At 37.1% G+C, this 17529-nt stretch overlaps 1 protein-coding gene and 1 long non-coding RNA gene across 3 annotated transcripts; both read right to left on the reverse strand.

Annotated features, from left to right (window-relative positions):
• Positions 1 to 135: 135 nt before the first annotated feature.
• On the reverse strand, positions 136 to 11282 carry LOC115917928 (N-lysine methyltransferase KMT5A-B-like). 2 transcript variants are annotated; one of them, XM_030991389.1, is made up of 9 exons: positions 11146 to 11282; positions 9346 to 9392; positions 8098 to 8239; positions 7229 to 7489; positions 5571 to 5772; positions 5003 to 5087; positions 4343 to 4402; positions 3939 to 4129; positions 136 to 3005 (listed from the first exon to the last, which is right to left on the reverse strand). In XM_030991389.1, exons 1-9 carry the CDS (start codon positions 11153 to 11155, stop codon positions 2795 to 2797), a joined length of 1209 nt encoding a protein of 402 aa, XP_030847249.1. In that variant the 5' UTR covers positions 11156 to 11282; the 3' UTR covers positions 136 to 2794. The 2 variants fall into 2 exon arrangements, with proteins under 2 accessions (XP_030847249.1, XP_030847250.1); XM_030991390.1 differs by lacking the exon at positions 9346 to 9392 and having other exon boundaries at positions 11146 to 11279.
• A 1125-nt stretch (positions 11283 to 12407) lies between these two features.
• LOC115926583 lies at positions 12408 to 15837 on the reverse strand. The gene is made up of 3 exons (XR_004065137.1): positions 15782 to 15837; positions 15318 to 15426; positions 12408 to 14635 (listed from the first exon to the last, which is right to left on the reverse strand). It is a non-coding gene; the product is annotated as an uncharacterized LOC115926583 (long non-coding RNA).
• Between the last annotated feature and the right edge of the window lie 1692 nt (positions 15838 to 17529).

Below are 17529 nucleotides of genomic sequence, written 5' to 3' on the forward strand. Positions count from 1 at the left end.
TTGATTGGCTGTTGAGCCCTGTTACCATAGTAGTTACCATCGATGGCAAAGTTACCATCAATAGTAAGTTTTATGCAACGGGCCCCTGACTAGTTACAGAAGGTAGAATTGAAAAACAAGACAGGAAACAGAGTGTGACGGACATGGCATGATGGCAACTTATCTTTATATTACATATTCACCCTGAACAAATACTCGTCAAAGATTATTTACAACAGTACATCTAAATTGAACTAAATCATCATTAAACTTTCAATTACAATTCAAACAAGACTGTACACAAAAGAACCATTCATCTACTGTCCATATAAGGCTGAGGCGGCATACACCTAGCTGTAACTACATGTAGATGAAATTAAATTAGAGGGAGTGGATTGGGAAAATACATGTATAAATTGTTTACAAACTGTCATCCAGAAGAAAAATTGGCAACAACATTTTGATTACGGTAAGTGATTATTTGGAATCAGAGAGTTCTACAGGAGCGAAACCATGGACCAGGTATATACATACACTACAAGCACTCTAGTAGAAGCAAAGGCAAATAACATTTAAAATAGTTTCTTTTTCTTTTCTTCTTTTCATGCAACATTTGAACCTTGTTTTACAGAACACTGCTATAACAAATTCTTGTAAATTTGCCAGTCCTGCGTATTGTATTTCATTATCTTTTAGCATTAATTTAACATGTTTCAATATAAGTAGCAGGTAATTCATTGGTCCCCAAATCTAAATAATTACTGAATAAAGGTTTCACTATTCTCTGCAACTTGTCACTTTAAATCCAATAATTATGAGAAACGAATTGTCAATTAATAATTATAACAGGTTAAGTTCATCTTATGAAATACATGTACATGGCAATTCCATCAGCTTTCAAAACAAGTAAATACAACATTATCTTACTGAACTTCCTTTCAAGTCAAATCAGTATATCTGCCCTGTATCATCATGCCAGAAATTCATTCACTATTAAGTACATGCATTCTTTCTGTAATTATTTTGCAATATAGCACATTTCAAGCTTTGTGCAGCAGATAGATCCAGATTGTATTCTTCAGCTATGTCATCCTACTATTTGTGATGATTATATTGACTGGATAAATCACGGGTATTCAATAGTGCATCAAGGTTTGTAATTGTGAACAGGTGAACTTCAAATACAAGTTCAAGACTTTAAGATGAACTTTTCATTCTTGAATCGCGATGTTCAGATGATTGGACAGACAATCCTGTAGTTCATCTTAAAATATCAGACTGGCTGAATGACTAAGTTTGTTTGAAGCTAATGAAACTCCCTCTAGATAAAACACCAGATGCTGTCCGACTGATTAAGTTTGTTTGAAACTAATGGAGCTCCTTGAAGTTTTCTCTCACTTGAGAGATTTTTTCTAATTCTGGGACTTCTTCCTGACTGAAGTAGGAAAAAGGGGGATTTGTTTTCCATGTTTTCCCTGATTTCCAGGATAGCAGGAAACCCAGAGAAATCAAGTCTTTACTTTCATAACATTTACATTGAAGTGATTGAACATTTATTTGTGCAGTTGTGGTACATATATAATAAGATTTAACGCCCATTCAGATATAAGCAGTAACTCACTTTAAAAAGAACATTGTGGCTAACCACATGTAATATGGTATAGGAATGAAATAAAATGAAATGAAATGAAATGAAATATGGATAATGCACTTAAAATCTACTGTACAACACGCTGATCAGTGAGTGAGTATGTGAACAGGCTATTGATGCCCCTTCTATGTATTTAATTACATCCTGCCATTCTTCATTTACACACAACACAGACACAGTAACGTTTGTTTAATATTTGAGGTGATTTAGCAAGCCAAGTGTGAAGGGAGCTTCATACTTCATTATGTACAGCAAGACATGGTTAATTACTGAGCCAACCAAGATTGATTTCGAACAATATGCTTAACACTGGCTGGAAGATAAAAGGAGCTCCCTTGAAGAAAAAAAGAGCACATTATTGTTTAACAGTTTGTTTGGCAATTTCATTCTGTTATTCGGCAAGTTCATAAACTGGTAGAAACAGAGCATATGACTGACAAGATCAGGAAAATGTTTCAATTGTCTATTGATTTGGATAAGAACTGTAACATTTATGATATTTAGGGAAATATTGTACCTTAATTTAATTGGAATTTGATTCATACCATGGTATAGAAAACCTGAAGAGCTTGAAAATTGAAATCATATCATCAAAACCAGAGTACCGGTACTAATTTTTTTAAAGGAATTATTATTTATGAAACTGTTCCCACCAATAATCATTTTGCTTCACATCACCCAACTGACTGATTCAATTCTTCAAAATGTATTTAAAAAAAAGTAAAGTATTACCTCTACATGTAATCATAAATTGGTGATGAACGGATCATGACAAACACCTGTGAGATCAACTTTAAGCAAAAAATATTCTTCAACACTGGCAAAAAATAAATCTAACACATTTCATTTCTATGCCAAGCTTGCGTTCTTTCCTCTAGAGGAGATTGAGATTCAGGCACATGTTTCCCTGCAGTAGCACAAAACTATCTTTGATGGATCCTCTTCAGTCATGAAACAATGGCAAGTGAAACATCACTGCCAGAGACAATTCTGAATACTCTGTTATTGCAATACTGAAAGTGAATTATCGTATTCCATTTCCTCTGCTTCTCAGCAGCAATAATTCTACTCATCATAGAATGTCAATGAGCTCCCATGTCTGTTGACACAGAGAGTTCAAAGATGGAGTTGAAATGTCATCTTGGAAATAATAATGTCTGAAGCTCATAACACCAGCCAGGGATGTGACTGGATAGTGTCCTTGTTCCTGTCTCCGTAATCATAGAGCAGCTCCTCGTTGACGGCGATGTCTCGCTTGGCGACCAGTATGAGGTGGGGGCGCCCTCCAATGTCCACTAGTTTCGTGCAGCAGTTTCCTTGGCGACTGTGATTGAGAAGCCTCCCCACACGACCAGATTCCTGTGTGGCATCCACACTGTGTACAATGAGATCAACAGCACAATGAAATACAAGATCAATGTTAGGAGAGTCTAAGAATTGTAGCTCTGTTCTATGTTCTCAGTTAAAACAAGACAGCAATCAAGATAAATTTAACTTAGTCTCCCAGATGCTGTTCCTTATTTTGCACTTCATATTTGGACCAATAGAGCCCAAAGCATAATTAGTTTATCTTTGAAAGCATTTACTGAAATAAGTCTTGATTAAAAGCCATAAACCATTTCTCAATTACATCAATTACGAGTAAACAGAATTTACAAAACCCTGTGACTTTAGGACTTTGGTTGTTTGACCTATATATTATTCAGTTTAGCTTTGAAGAGAGGCTTGCCCTGGGGTTGGCTGAAATCCTTTCATCATTGTTTTTAAAGCTAATAAGGTACACGTTCAAAGAATTTTCAACATTGTGACTTTTTGCTCTAGTTTGTTTGACCCCCACATCTATTCAGTTTATTTGTTAATGAGGAATCTTTACGTTCTAAAAACTCTAGATTTCTTGTTCTTCCTAAGCTCAATACTAAGTGGGGGGGGGGGGGGGGGGAGGTAGAACCTTTGCTCATGCAGGGCCTTCACTGTGGAAAGCTCTCCCTGAAGAGACTCATCATAGTAGATCAACGTTTAAAAATGATTGTAAAACCTAACAGTACTGTTTAATTTTGCATATAATTATTTGTTCTTTCATCTGTGTATGTTCCTTCTTCCATCTGTTCCTTGCTTTATAATGCAGATGCTTTTATCACATGATCCCTTTTCTCTTTTTTTCAAAATGTGTGCATTGAGCATTTGCTTTCAAGTGGATTCGACTCGTGTGGCCTTACTAATCTCATATGGTATTATTATTATTATTATTATTATTAAAATGGCAAAGTCTTCATGTGCATGCCTGAAATATAAATCGATACTGACTAACCAATAGCTCTTGTTCCTGTGTTCAAAGTAGTACATGTAGCAGCCAATCTTTGGATCAGCCCTGTATTTCTGCTCTCTCTCCTTGGACAATTGAATGTCGATGAGTTCTCCGCAGTACTCCACCACAAAGTCACCTCTTCTGAATGGTTTGGTAGATACAACCCCTCTGCCCTTACCAATGATCTCTTCAACCTGCGAAGAGTAATAAGAATGAGGTCTTAAATAGTCTGTTGGTATCAGGGACTCACAGAGCTGAAAAGCACCTTACTGAGAATATATGTGTATAAAAAAATGGATGTCCTGGGGGCCAACCAATTATGAGTGGTAGTGGTGGTGCGGGGTGACATCACACTTAACAAGAAAAAACAAACATTTTCTTTGGATATAGACGATAGACTTCCTTACCTTGACACCTTCCTCTCTGTTAGATAAGATAGCGTCTTCAAGTTCCCATTTCCTCTCAGCCTGTAGAATCATGACAACAATACAAAGCCAACATTGAAGCCCGGAATAACAATGTTTAATATTTCTCGGATTAATGTTGATAAATAGCAACTTTTTCTTTTTATCAGAACAATTAATTTCAGCTCTGTACACCAGTGCTGTAAGGAGCAAATGAGAGTTTATGAATCAAATTATTTATTGTAATGTAGATTAGATTATGTATTCCATGCCTTCTGTGTGCAGAGGCATAACAACTGACAATTAACCTTAAAAAGTCCCTGCCCGCCCCCCCCCCCCTCACTCAGTGTTATTTAGGGAACGCATATGCCTGTTCCCAGCACCACCCCCCCCCCCTTTTCTGAATAAGTCCGGTGTGTAAAGTTAATACAGGTAGATTTTTTTCTTTTGTTATACAAGCCTTTTCAGCACCCCCCCCCCCCTTTCAGCATAAGTCTGGTGTGTAAAGTCAATACGGAAAGATCTTTTTCTTTGTTAATTACGAGCCAGAGATTTTGGGAACACGCATGCGGTCCCTCCGTTCCCGGAGTTGGGGTGCCGGGAAAAAGTCATTCATTTTGACACCATAGAAGTTAATTTACGTAACACACTTCCCATACTTACATCGACTACTGATTTACATCGTCTGTCACTCCTCCTCACTGGGAAGAAATCAGTGATTGTCTTCATCGATGGCTCTTTTTTTATTCTTTGTAGAGATGAAATGAAGACAAGACAATGGTAGAATAATGGTACATAGTAGGTGAGTTTAAAAGCAATGACACAAGATATTACTACAGAACAGCTCACTTAGACTAGTTTACGTATTTTAGGTTGATCAATTGCTCCACATTATTACAATTATTCTTATCATTAATTCTTCCTTTTTTCCTGCCACTGCTGACCCCCAGCCAGTATTCTTTGGACTGGCTTTAACCTCAAGGTGACCATTGAGTGACCAAGAGGCAACAACATTCATAGGAGTAAACATTATGAGACCCTTATGTGTGCATCTTGTGAGCTGTGAACAATTGTTTAGAGAAGTAGACTTTGGAACAATCATAAAAATCAAAATCATCAACATGTGCTGTCACAACAATATGGTTTTAACAGTATACAAGTAAGCTTCATGCCCTCATAAACGATTTGAACAATCATTTATGAAGTCATTCATATATCAATCTCAACTGACTTTGGTTTAGATGCACTTCTTCCACTATTGTTGGCATTGACTGATGAATTTCCTTTCTTCCTGCCACGACCCCGGCCAGTATTCTTTGGACTTGCTTCAACCTCAAGCTGACCATTGAGTGACCGTGAGTCACCAGCACTCTTTGGAGTCTTTACCATTCGACGGCCTCTGCCTAGCCGCATAGAGTGTCTGGTGGGTGTATCTACATGTATAAAGGGAAATAGAAGTTAGATTTCAAGCGAGGGAAGCTGTTTTTGGAAAGGAGTTGTGGTCTGCAAGAAACATCAGAAACTATTTCATAAAATCCTCTCAAAATCCAATGGCAAAATCAGTAATGGCCATCGAGGACAAGGCACCAAAAATGCTTATAGGACGCATGATAGCTCAGTCGGTAGAGCAGTGGTCTCGTAATCCGGTAAGGCAATACGCTAGTATCCTTTGGTAAGGCGTTAATCCTCATTACCAGATCCCTAAGAGAGGACCTAAAGCCATCGGTCTTCTGGTTGCTTACTAACAAGCTTTTATTGCTTTCTTAGCTGTCAGGTAAAATAACCACCACTATTTGAAACAATATACAGTGTGAGTCAAAAAAAAGTTTACACCTAGAAAATTGCTAATTATTTAAAAAATCATTGATGAACATTAAACTTTTATATGTATTATGAAAATGTGTTTTATCCCAAATCATTTGGTACCATTTTTGTGTGGTATGTGTACACGCTTGGATGAACAGGAGACATTGTTTGCGAGAGTGCAAAAATCGACTTGCGCCAAAGTTGCCTATGTGATGTTTGAATAAAACAATTGGGGTTTGGGTATTAATTCGGTCTTTGCAGATCCAAATGACACCCCTAACAAAATTAATCATGCCACACATATCAAATATCGAATATCAAATATCTACGAACATTTGTGCGCGTGTGTGTGGGTGTGTGTGACTTTGCCCTTTGCAAAAAACATATGTAATGTATTTCATTTGATACATTCAATCCATTCTCTCACTCCGCTTATCCCAACATCATACTGTAGGCATCACTTTGGCGCAAGTCGATTTTTGCACTCTCGCAAACAATGCCATCTGTTCATCCAAGCGTGAACACATACCACACAAAAATGGTACTAAATGATTTGGGATAAAACACTCTTTCATAACATGTATAATAATTTACTGTTTATTGATGATTTTAAAAATAATTAGCAATTTTCTAGGTGTAAACTTTTTTTTGACTCACACGGTACAGCCACTTCAAAGCAGACCAAAATAACTAAACACAGTGTGATTCAGAAATTTAGAATTGATAATTGTTTAGGTGATAATCTGAACTTGGGCATAAGATTTCATCATCTTCAAATAAACAATTTACAAATGATATATAAAGGGCTATTAAATCTCACAAAGAGAAATCTAAACGACAAAATATTTTGCTGATCCAATCTGTTAGTGTTGGTGTTACACTCAAACACAGTACACCATTCTTTGCAAAGTACATTAAATTTGTTTGAATAAAACAGGCTGTAAATTATTAGTAAAAACGAACAAGATAATCTGCATCTTTTAAATCGTCTGTTTGCATGGACCCATATGGACAATAAACTCATATTCATTAACATGGAGTTGACAACTTTTTGTGCCTGTACCACAGATGAAATCATCTTACCGATCACTGCACTAGCATTGCCAGCAGATTGCACATCTCTCTCTTTCTTGACCTTGACCCTCACAGAATCTCCTGCTCCTCCTCCTTGAGTGGAGGCATCCCCAGCTCCAGCTGCTCCCTCTATGGCTCCTGCAGGGGAATCAGGGTCCAGCGGGTAGACAAGTGTTGCATCTGGAGACGGGGAGTCTTCCTCCCGGCCAGGGACAGGATTGGGTGTCTTGGGAGGGGTACTCTCAGGGGTGACGATGCCCGATAGGAGGTCTGCAGCACCAGGAGAAAGAACAAAGAGAGCGACAAATAATTCAGTTCATTACGGAGTGTTTCACAAAACTTGTCATCAGTGACAAGTGACAATTTTTGTTATAAGCTACTAAAATCCTTGCTTCTGATTGCTTATCAGTCGATTTGTCACTAATTTTTGTAATTTGTCATTGCAAAAAGGCTTTGTGAAACGGGTCCCTGGTAACCACTTCTGTTCAACACACAATCTTAATAAAGCAACTTTCATTAGTCACATTTTCATTTTATCAATTATTCATTTGGGGCTCCAATATTTTCTCTGGGACCAACCTTAATGATATCCATTTATCAGTTCATCACTATTTTAATCACAAAGGTGACTCCCATTGGAAAAAGGCTTGACTGGAAACTGGAGAGATTGTTTTCCAGGCTATGTAATCTAATGGGAGACATTTTGAGATTTTTTTTTTTTAATGGCTGGCAACTTTTTATTAGGATTACCATCCAATGAATGTTGGATTCTGTTCCCTATCAATGGTAACAAAGAATCATTTTATCAAGAAGGCACACTATACATGTACATGTATTGATGTCTCATAACAATAATAATATTTAATTGTAATCCTCACCATTTTTTGTTGAAGAAGATGTAGCTTTCTCATGTACAATCATTGTAGTAGAAGCTCCTGAATTGGCTGCCGGAGGACTGGGCACAGAGTCCAAATATTTAGTGATCTTCTGAGAACCATGCTGGGGTGATGATGTACTCGCCTACATACAAATAACAATATAAAAAACAGTACATTAATGTTATAAATTTGCTACTACACCTGGGGGGCGTTTCACAAAACTTGTCATCAGCGACAAATGACAGTTTTTGTTATAAGCTACTGAAATCCTTGCTTCTGATTGGTCATCAACAGATTTGTCACTGATTTTTGTCATTGAAAAAGGGTTTGTGAAATGGGTCCCAGTTCATAAATGACAATGCAATCCACCTCAAATTAACAAGCAGGCAACATGAATTAGCATAAAGTGCATTTCACATTTTTGTTTCTTATGACACACGGATAAGGAGGTATACCTAGGGATATTTGTTTTGAGAACTTACTTTTCTGCCTCCATTTGCCATTTATTCAGAGTTACTGTTATTCAAACAAGAACTACATTAGAGAGAATTTCAAAGAAACAATCTACACTATGAGACCATCTCAATGCCTACAAAAATATCACAAGGGGGTTGAGACTTTGAGTGCATTAATATTCAGTAGAATAATTTCAATTCTCACACTGAATGCCTACAAGTCATTCAAGCAAAGAAAACCATCCTCTGAGGTTGTCTCTGTGCGTGGTAACACATTTTGATTTCCTATGTTGGATGGTAATACAAATCAGGCTATATAAATTAACTAAAATTTGAATGTACATGTACGATGCAAAGTCAAAGACTTATCCTTGTTTTAAAGATAGATCCACAAAAATAGTGTAAAAGAATAGATTTCAAGTCATTTTGCCACCACAGACATTGTTGTTTTTCATAACAATGTAAACAGACCAAAACGTAGGATTTTCATAGGATTATGAAGACGTTACAGAAATGGATTCAATAAGAAATGAAGTCTTGTTGAACTTGTGATTGACTTTCACATGCTTTACACAAAATCTAAACCTTGAACTTCAACCATCAATGCAGTTAACTATAAAACATACAGCTGAATGTTATTTTGCCATACAGTGTATGTTGGCTGTTTGTATGTTTCTGTTTCAGTTGCGTCGGTATACTCAGGGTTAACTGTACTTCACCAACGTTTTTATTATTATGGTCATGGATCTGCTATGGAAGGAGAGGTATGTTGTATGTTGGCTTTTTTACTTACAGGATCAATATTACGCTTGGATTTCCCCGGATGCTTACGACCTCCACCTTGAGGAGTACAAAAGGAAGCAAATTTGTTACATTTGATATATATAATACATGTTAAATTATATATTCTTTACATACTTTTCATATTTCATAGACTATATTTTAGTACATATTGTAAGGGCATGATGGGGGGTTGCAGGCGAGCGCGCCCCTGTGTGAAGTTATCTACAGTAATGATCATGAGGATCTGAGACATTACGGTAGATAACTTCACGCGCCGCGCGCCCGCCCGCAACCCACCATCGGTTTGCACTTGTATTGTGCAGCGGTTTGCCGTGAAACCTGTGAAAAAGTGTTTGCTAATATCATTATCAATGTTTTTCCGAAAAATACTCCAAAAATAACAAGAAAATTGACACGAAACTGGTAATAAACATAACAAATTTTAACTCATGATCGTTATTTAAACATTTGATGAATATTTACTTCATTTTGGGTATGTTTTAGTGGGGTATCTCCACGCCGGAGTTACTTATGCAGTTACAGGTCAAATTTTGGATAGGATCATACATCATTCATAGCAGGCTTCTGAACTAGACCGAATTTTCCGTCTCTTTCGTTCGTTAGCCTCTTATTGGGGTAGGGTCGGCTCTCTCTTTAGAGACGGAAACCGTCTATACACATTCCCTTGATAACGCCACGGCCATTTCAGGTCGTAGCGTTTTGCCCCCAAAATCCCCCAAAATGTCATTTTACCTCATGCATTGATTATTCAAAATTAGGAGAAGGTTATACTACATCGGTTCCACTTACCAACTTGACTGAAATAATCCGTTTAATGGTCCCTTTTAAGGAAATTATGGGTCAAAATAGACATCCATGTTGAAATCTTGGAAGCCGTGTTAAACTCTCGCTGCGCACGGAGTCATCTAAATCAATCTCATCCCTTCTAGTCTACGCCGAAGGCAAAAATGATTATGAAGGAAAAAACTGTGCGCCATCTACACGTTCGTAATGGCGTTATCACAGTTTTTCCTTCATAATCGTTTTGCCTTCGGCTTAGACTAGAAGGGATGAGATTGATTTAGATGACTCCGTGCGCAGCGAGAGTTTAACACGGCTTCCAAGATTTCAACATGGATGTCGATTTTGACCCATAATTTCCTTAAAAGGGACCATTAAACGGATTATTTCAGTCAAGTTGGTAAGTGGAACCGATGTAGTATAACTTTCTCCTAATTTTAAATAATCAATGCATGAGGTAAAATGACATTTTGGGGGCAAAACGCTACGACCTGAAATGGCCGTGGCGTTATCAAGGGAATGTGTATAGACGGTTTCCGTCTCTAAAGAGAGAGCCGACCCTACCCCAATAAGAGGCTAACGAACGAAAGAGACGGAAAATTCGGTCTAGCTTCTGAACTAGCGCAAGTAAAGTTCAAGGGTCTACGCGACGTGCTTTATTTCATAGCTGCTAGCTGCTGATTAGAAACACATTATCTAATAGATCTAGGTCTAGGCCTAGACTAGTCCAATTATGATTCATAATTATGTCCCAAGTCGTGACACAAACGTTACCAACTCCAAGGAGCTCCGACCCCGAAGGCTACGCGTCCGCGTCCGACGCCTTCAGCATCGGCGTCGGAGCTCTCTGGAGTTAAAACGTTACATGTATCTAAACGTGTGGGACTGAAATAAAGCTCTCGGCCACAGTCCTTCATGAGCGCCAACAACAATGCTTCAAAGTTTCCATATAAATGTACCATCAACAGTTTCACTCATCATATAAGTAAGGTAATAATATTCTTCTCACGTTTTCCCATGGTTGAGCTTATATCGCAATGCAATATAAAGGATGTGACACCAATGAATATACCCGTAGTTTGTCTCACAAAGAGGGGCACGTAAAATTCAAAGTTAAATGGACCGATTTAGCTTTGCGATTGGTCAATATTGTTAGCCTCTTCCAAGGCGTGTTTGGTCCATTTATTCTTGAGCCACTATGATATGGTTATACTGTAGATGAATTCCGATCAAATGAAAAGCCTTACATTAAAAGTTTATTAGGTACGTATTTATCGTAATAACATTTGATGAAAGCAATGTGGGGGGGGGGGGGGGGGGGTATTTATTGAAATTATACATAGGCCTACTACGTATACTATATATAGGGGGTCATGATTCAGGCCCCCATAGAAGACCACTACTTGTTGGTGAATGGGCTACCCTGACAAAAGATTAGAAAGAAATAAATAAATCAATCTTGGAGTTGGACCCTTGATTTTTTTTTTTCAACTGAAAGGAAAGAGTGGGGGGGGGGGTCAAATTTAGAGAAATTAATCATAGACAAACACACACAAATCTTGCATCGGTGTCCTTTTCTCTCTCTCTCTCTCTCTCTCTCTCTTTTTTTTTTGGGGGGGGGGGTCGTGGGGGGGGGCATACGCCCTCGTAATAAATAGGCTAATGGCGATGACACAACAAAGGCAAGTAAATACAAAGATGGCGTATGAAAAGACAACGTCATTTTTATCAAGGACATCGAAGAAATAGCTAGATGTACGTAAACAATAAGAAGACATTTGAGTTAAGGAGGCCTAATTGTGGGGTTTCCATTTCTTTTTTGTAAAAAAAACTAAGCCATTCTTTGACTTTTAAGTTCTATAAGACGCGATCATAACTACTTTTGAAAAAATCAGATCAGATTCATTTTCAATATGCATGGTATATTCCTGAAATCATTTTGTCATTATGTAATACGTCTTTGTTAATGGTCGCGCACACAAAGGTGACGTACATGTACATGTAGACTGCTTAAAGGTTGAATTTGTTCGAAAGTAGTTGCGATTGTACGTGTCACATGTACAAACTGAACATTACTTTCAGTACGGTACTATAATTTTACATGTAGGCCTATGTAGAACCTACAAACCAACGTTATAACAGGTCGAATAAATAAACACAGATCCTGGGGTAAGAGGAATCCCCCCCCCCCCTCGGCCTAATTTCCTTTTTTTCCCTCCAATCCGTGACAAAGTTCCTTCCCACCCCCCCCCCCCCCCCCCCCACCAACAATCCCTCTTTATGACAGTGAAAAATCGTTTACAATCTCCATTAGGTATATTGCACACTTCATTTTAAGAATGATCATTTCAACTGCAATGTAAAGTTTGCAGATCTTTTTTTGTTTGTTATCAACTTGTGGATCGAGGAGAAAGGGAACACAATGTTCACATTCCCATTTGAGAAGAAATAAAATTTCATGAAAACTCTCATTTCTCGTGGTAAAAGATGTAAAGATCTAGAATCACACTTTCCATTTTCAGCCTCGAGAAAGAAGGCTGGATTCCCCCAAAACGCAAGAGTATTTTCCGGAACGTTTTCCTCTCCCAATATTTCGGCCAACACAATTAAATCAAATTTATATTCATCATGATTACAAATAAAAAAAAAGTTCTTGGAAAACGTTAACAAAGACAGGACAATTATACTTAGTAAACCTGTATGTTTAAAACCTACCAGCTTCTACACAAATCAAATTCAGTTGACCATGAGGCATTCCAATTTTTAAAATAATTTTCCCCAATAACCACATAAAAAGTAATGATGATTTCTTATCCCAAAATGAAAAATCCTGTTGATTTTTCCATTCAATCATAATTATATTTATACAATAATAATAATCATAGACTGACAGAACACTCCATAGCGCATTGTAGAGAAAAATCAAGGTGATAAATAAATAATTATTTAAAGATATTTTCATATTGATTACTAGTTTAACGATGCATTAATGCATAACTGCAAGAATATACAACAATAAACAGTACGCCATCATTTCATAATTGTTTAGTGTAGTACTCTGTACGACGCAGAGAAAAAATTAAAGCTTTCAGTGCACATCTGGCAATCTTAAATATACATGTGCAAATCGACGTATTGCTGCAATACAATCTGTCTTAAAATCTATGATTTTATTCGCAATCATCAAAATTAGTTATATTTTACATATTGCATAACCATTCACTAGCCAAGACATGTTTGACACCGTCTGAGCAATTTGTTATTACATCAAATTTAATCAAATCCTTCGCTATACCATCTAATAACCAGATCTACTGGGAAAATCCAATCCAAAAGATATTTGATATAGCGCCTTTTCCTTGCAATAATATAGTCTGTTTGTTTTCTGGTTAACATCTGCTTGTTGCTTACCTCAATTTCATGAACTAGCTGATTGTATTCAATACATGTATTATGCCAGTGTGTTCTGCTGTGCCAAAGTACTAGAAATATAACTATTCCCACAGATGAGCATCTTGTATAATAGGGCAACCAGAACGTGTCTAACTTTGTCTTTATCTTTTTTTATCCTCATCATCCTCATAGTCGCCTTTTTGTTGCCTTCGTTACATGTTTATATTGAGATAGCCAAGCGCACTCAGCAATGATTGAGGAAACTAACAACAAAACTTAATATTTAAATAACTACCATATCCTCAATCTCAGACTACTTGAATGGATAGTTATTTGAATGTCATGATTCAAAATGCATAAAACTACACAATATACACCATTTTGAAAACAAAAATCAACTGAATGTACTAAATAATAGAAAGTCGAATTATGTACAAAACTATATACAACTGTTATAGAGGTGGATCATGTTCTTTATGTACGATGCAGAAGATAACATGCTTTTTTAAATTTTTTATATTCCATTCTTTCTTTATATCGTATGTTGTCGCAGCTCAGTCACACAAACAAGACCAATACCAAAACAACTACAGATCAATAAAAATTTGCAATTACATTATTTTCAATGGCCCCAAAAAAGGTCAGTTTGTCGGTGTCACCGAATTCAGTGCCCCCGCGTATGACAGATACGATTGCATACAATTTAATGACTTTTTCTTTATTCATTGACCCAACATTACAATTCATTAATCGGTTTTTAATTATTTTTCTTTGACATCGATATTAGATACTAGATTTTTAATATGTCAATGTCCGGATACGGGACTGTTGAACTCTCTACGACAGCTAGTCAAAGGTTTAGTCTGGTATTTTATGAAATCCGTGCCCTTTCATCTCTATTAGCTTCATGAGTCGTTCTTTGAGATGCTCTCTTTTCCTGTACATCGGGAGATGAAGCACGATGAAACCATGACATGTATTCACTTCAGGGCACATGTCCTTTGGGGGTTTCCCCTTACAATCTTTGTCTCCTCCCATGGGCCACATCCTAGGTCTAACCTCCTGGATTCCACCAATCGGGACATGGTCAGCACCCGTCATGACTCCTGAAAAAAAAACATTTGCATAGAAGATGAATAATCGGTAATTGTCCATTTTTTTTTATTAAGGCTCATAAATCAGAAAGTTTCTTACTCTGAAGGTTGACAATTCGGAAGGTTCGTATTTCGGAAAATGAAATAGGGCTCATAATTTCCATGAATTTAAACGTTTCTAATTCCGAAAATGACATAGAACCTTGTATAATTTGTTAAGAATTATGAACTTTCGGAGAATGAACCCTATTTGGTATGGGAATTTTTTTCTTCTGCTGAATTTCAAACCTTTTATTACTTTTGGAAAAAAGGGTGCCTTCCGACATAATCAAAGGTAGTTGGTGGATCATGAAAGCAATGTGCCCTGAAACATGCAGAGCGAAAGACATGACTAGATTATTATCATCTTGTCACAGTGACACTATCAGTGTCTTGAAAGTAACACCATGCACGTCAAAACAGGATTGTCATGTCAAAATGTCAAAATGACAAAAAAGATGCCAAAGCAGCACAATATTTGTCTTGTCACAGTATGTTTTAAAAGGGATTATCAATGTCATACGTTCAAACACGACGAAGTGACTGGTCGTCTTTATATTGTCTAATTTTCATACAGCACTGTGCTATAGGTACGTCTATTTATATACAGTTAGGCCTTTGTCGGTCAACGATCACCAGTGAAGATTTGACTTACTCAGAAAGTCTCTTTTGTCATCCTCAGTGAGATCACCATGGAACACTGACCAAAACATCTTGACCACGCGATGGTTTGCTGTGTAGCCTTTCTCATCATAACCAAAGCTCTGTGCAGAGAAGAGCAAATTAAAACATGAAAATGAACAACAGCAACAACAAAGAAAAGATAACTGATTTGTGCCACAAAAAATAAACCCAATATCAAATTTATTTCTCAAGAAACAAATTTAAAGGATACAGCGTGTATTATCTTTGTTTTAACTTCTTTAAATAAATTATCTTCTATTAAATCTAAAAGCACCTACTAACTTTGCATTATGTAAAAAAAAAAATTCGCGATATTTTGTTTATTTTCTGCAACCATGTTGTCCGAAGTAGATTCATTTTCTACGTTTGTGATTTTTCTTGTTAGTGCGTTAATTAGAGAACTTTTTTCTTTAATGTTAAAGAAGAGGAGCTCACTTTTTGAAAGGCCTTCCAATCATATTCCCCTCCTTGGAATAATGAAATCAGCTCTTGTGGTGTGAAACGTTGGTGAAGACCGAAACAACCGAACATGCTCCGAAAACTCTTACTGAATACCTTGAACTGGGAGGATGCTGTGTAGTGCCTGGCGTAAAGCTCAATATACTCTCGACTGGAATTCGTAAAATAAAAGAAAGAATTTCATTGAAAGCCAACCAGACTTCACGATTCACTTCATTTTCAGGTTTTGGTTGGAAACTAGGGTAAAGATAACGCATTCTTTATTAATAAGCATCTCTTTTATTTTTCAAAATTACTTCTCGGGATACCATAACAATATAGGGGTGGAAATCTCGAAATCGAGTGCCTAATTTAATACAAGAAAGGCACTTTTTAACTGTTAAAATTAAAGCTATAAACTCCAAATGGTAAGTGACATTTGTTTTGAAATGATGTTTTGCGTTAGTATGAAATCTATTATCTAATAATTCTAGAACTAGTATTCAGAAAGGAATTTAATGTAGATAATTTGTCATAAACAATGTAGGGATGTTTTCGTAATTACATTCCAAGACAAAGTGACCACAATGCATCTACTTCCTCGACCACATCGACCACATGTCCAATGTAGAAGTTTTAAAACACACAACGGTATAAATCTTTCTGACTGGATCGTACTATACTTACACATTTGCAGTGGTCACGACCTCGTCTTTCCCTCCTGGTTTAAGTTCGATCTCCGGTTCGTTCACCGGTCCATCCACTGTAAATCTGTAGTCGGAAAGGTCATCGTCACTCGCCTCTAGCAATGTTTCCATGCCCTTCGCCATCCCGGGATCTAGCAGTTTCAGATCTTCCAAACTGGATGGGCTGAATATTGTTAAAATAGAGTCGTATTATTCCTCTAGTCACCTGTTGCAACCAGCTACAGTTAATAACTAAATTATTCATACCCTTACCAATTTCTTAAATTGTTTAAATAAAACAATTGATTTCTCCCAATTTATGTTTCTTAGGAATGTGACATTAAAGCTTACATCTAAAATTATTCAACAAAGGCCCTAATTGAACCAGTCCACCTTTCATTCTTGAGTTACGAAAAACAAAACAAAAACATTGAAATGCATACGAGATGGATAACTCTCTCTCTCTCTTTCACACACTCTCTCTCTCTCTCTCTCTCTCTCTCTATGTTTCTCTCTCTCTCTCTCTCTCTTTCTCTCTATCTTTCTTTCTCTCTCTCTATCTCTCTTTCGCGTCCACCTCTCTCTCTCCCCCTTCTCTATTTATTAGCTAGCTCTTACATTCAATGTATTCCAGATATGTAATCATTCTTTGGACTGTCGATCACAAGGTCCGCGGTTCGAATCCCGTCGCGGCACTAATGTCCTTTGGCAAGACATTGATCTACATTTGCCACATTCCACCCAGGTGAAGTAAATAGAGACATGTAGGAAGGAATTCCTTGAATGCTGTGAGCACCGAAATCGGTAGCCTAGCAGAGCCGGGGTAATATTGGAGCGTTTTGAGCACCTTGCAGGGTGGATATGTGCGCTATATAAATATCCAATATTATTATTATTATTATTGTTATTATTATTATTATCCAAGAGCTTGTGGAATTTGACAACGAGCTATCTGTCCAACAAACTCGGTATACAACTCGTAAGGTAATCGGAGAAACAAGTCGGGAAAGCCCGATCTCGCGTTAGTTCGCGAGGACTTACAATTATTTTGAAATGTTT

This window comes from Strongylocentrotus purpuratus, unplaced genomic scaffold (genome assembly GCF_000002235.5).
Source record: "Strongylocentrotus purpuratus isolate Spur 01 unplaced genomic scaffold, Spur_5.0 spur5_scaffold_2, whole genome shotgun sequence".
In the NCBI taxonomy this organism is placed as follows: Eukaryota; Metazoa; Echinodermata; class Echinoidea; order Camarodonta; family Strongylocentrotidae; genus Strongylocentrotus; species Strongylocentrotus purpuratus.

Bases quoted from the DNA above. Each gene is read 5' to 3' on its own strand.
- LOC115917928 (XM_030991389.1), bottom strand. The intron at 7,490-8,097 runs GTGAGGATTACA...CTGGTGCTGCAG, and splicing joins ATCTTCTTCAACAAAAAATG to ACCTCCTATCGGGCATCGTC. The intron at 4,130-4,342 runs GTAAGGAAGTCT...TACTCTTCGCAG, and splicing joins ACAGAGAGGAAGGTGTCAAG to GTTGAAGAGATCATTGGTAA.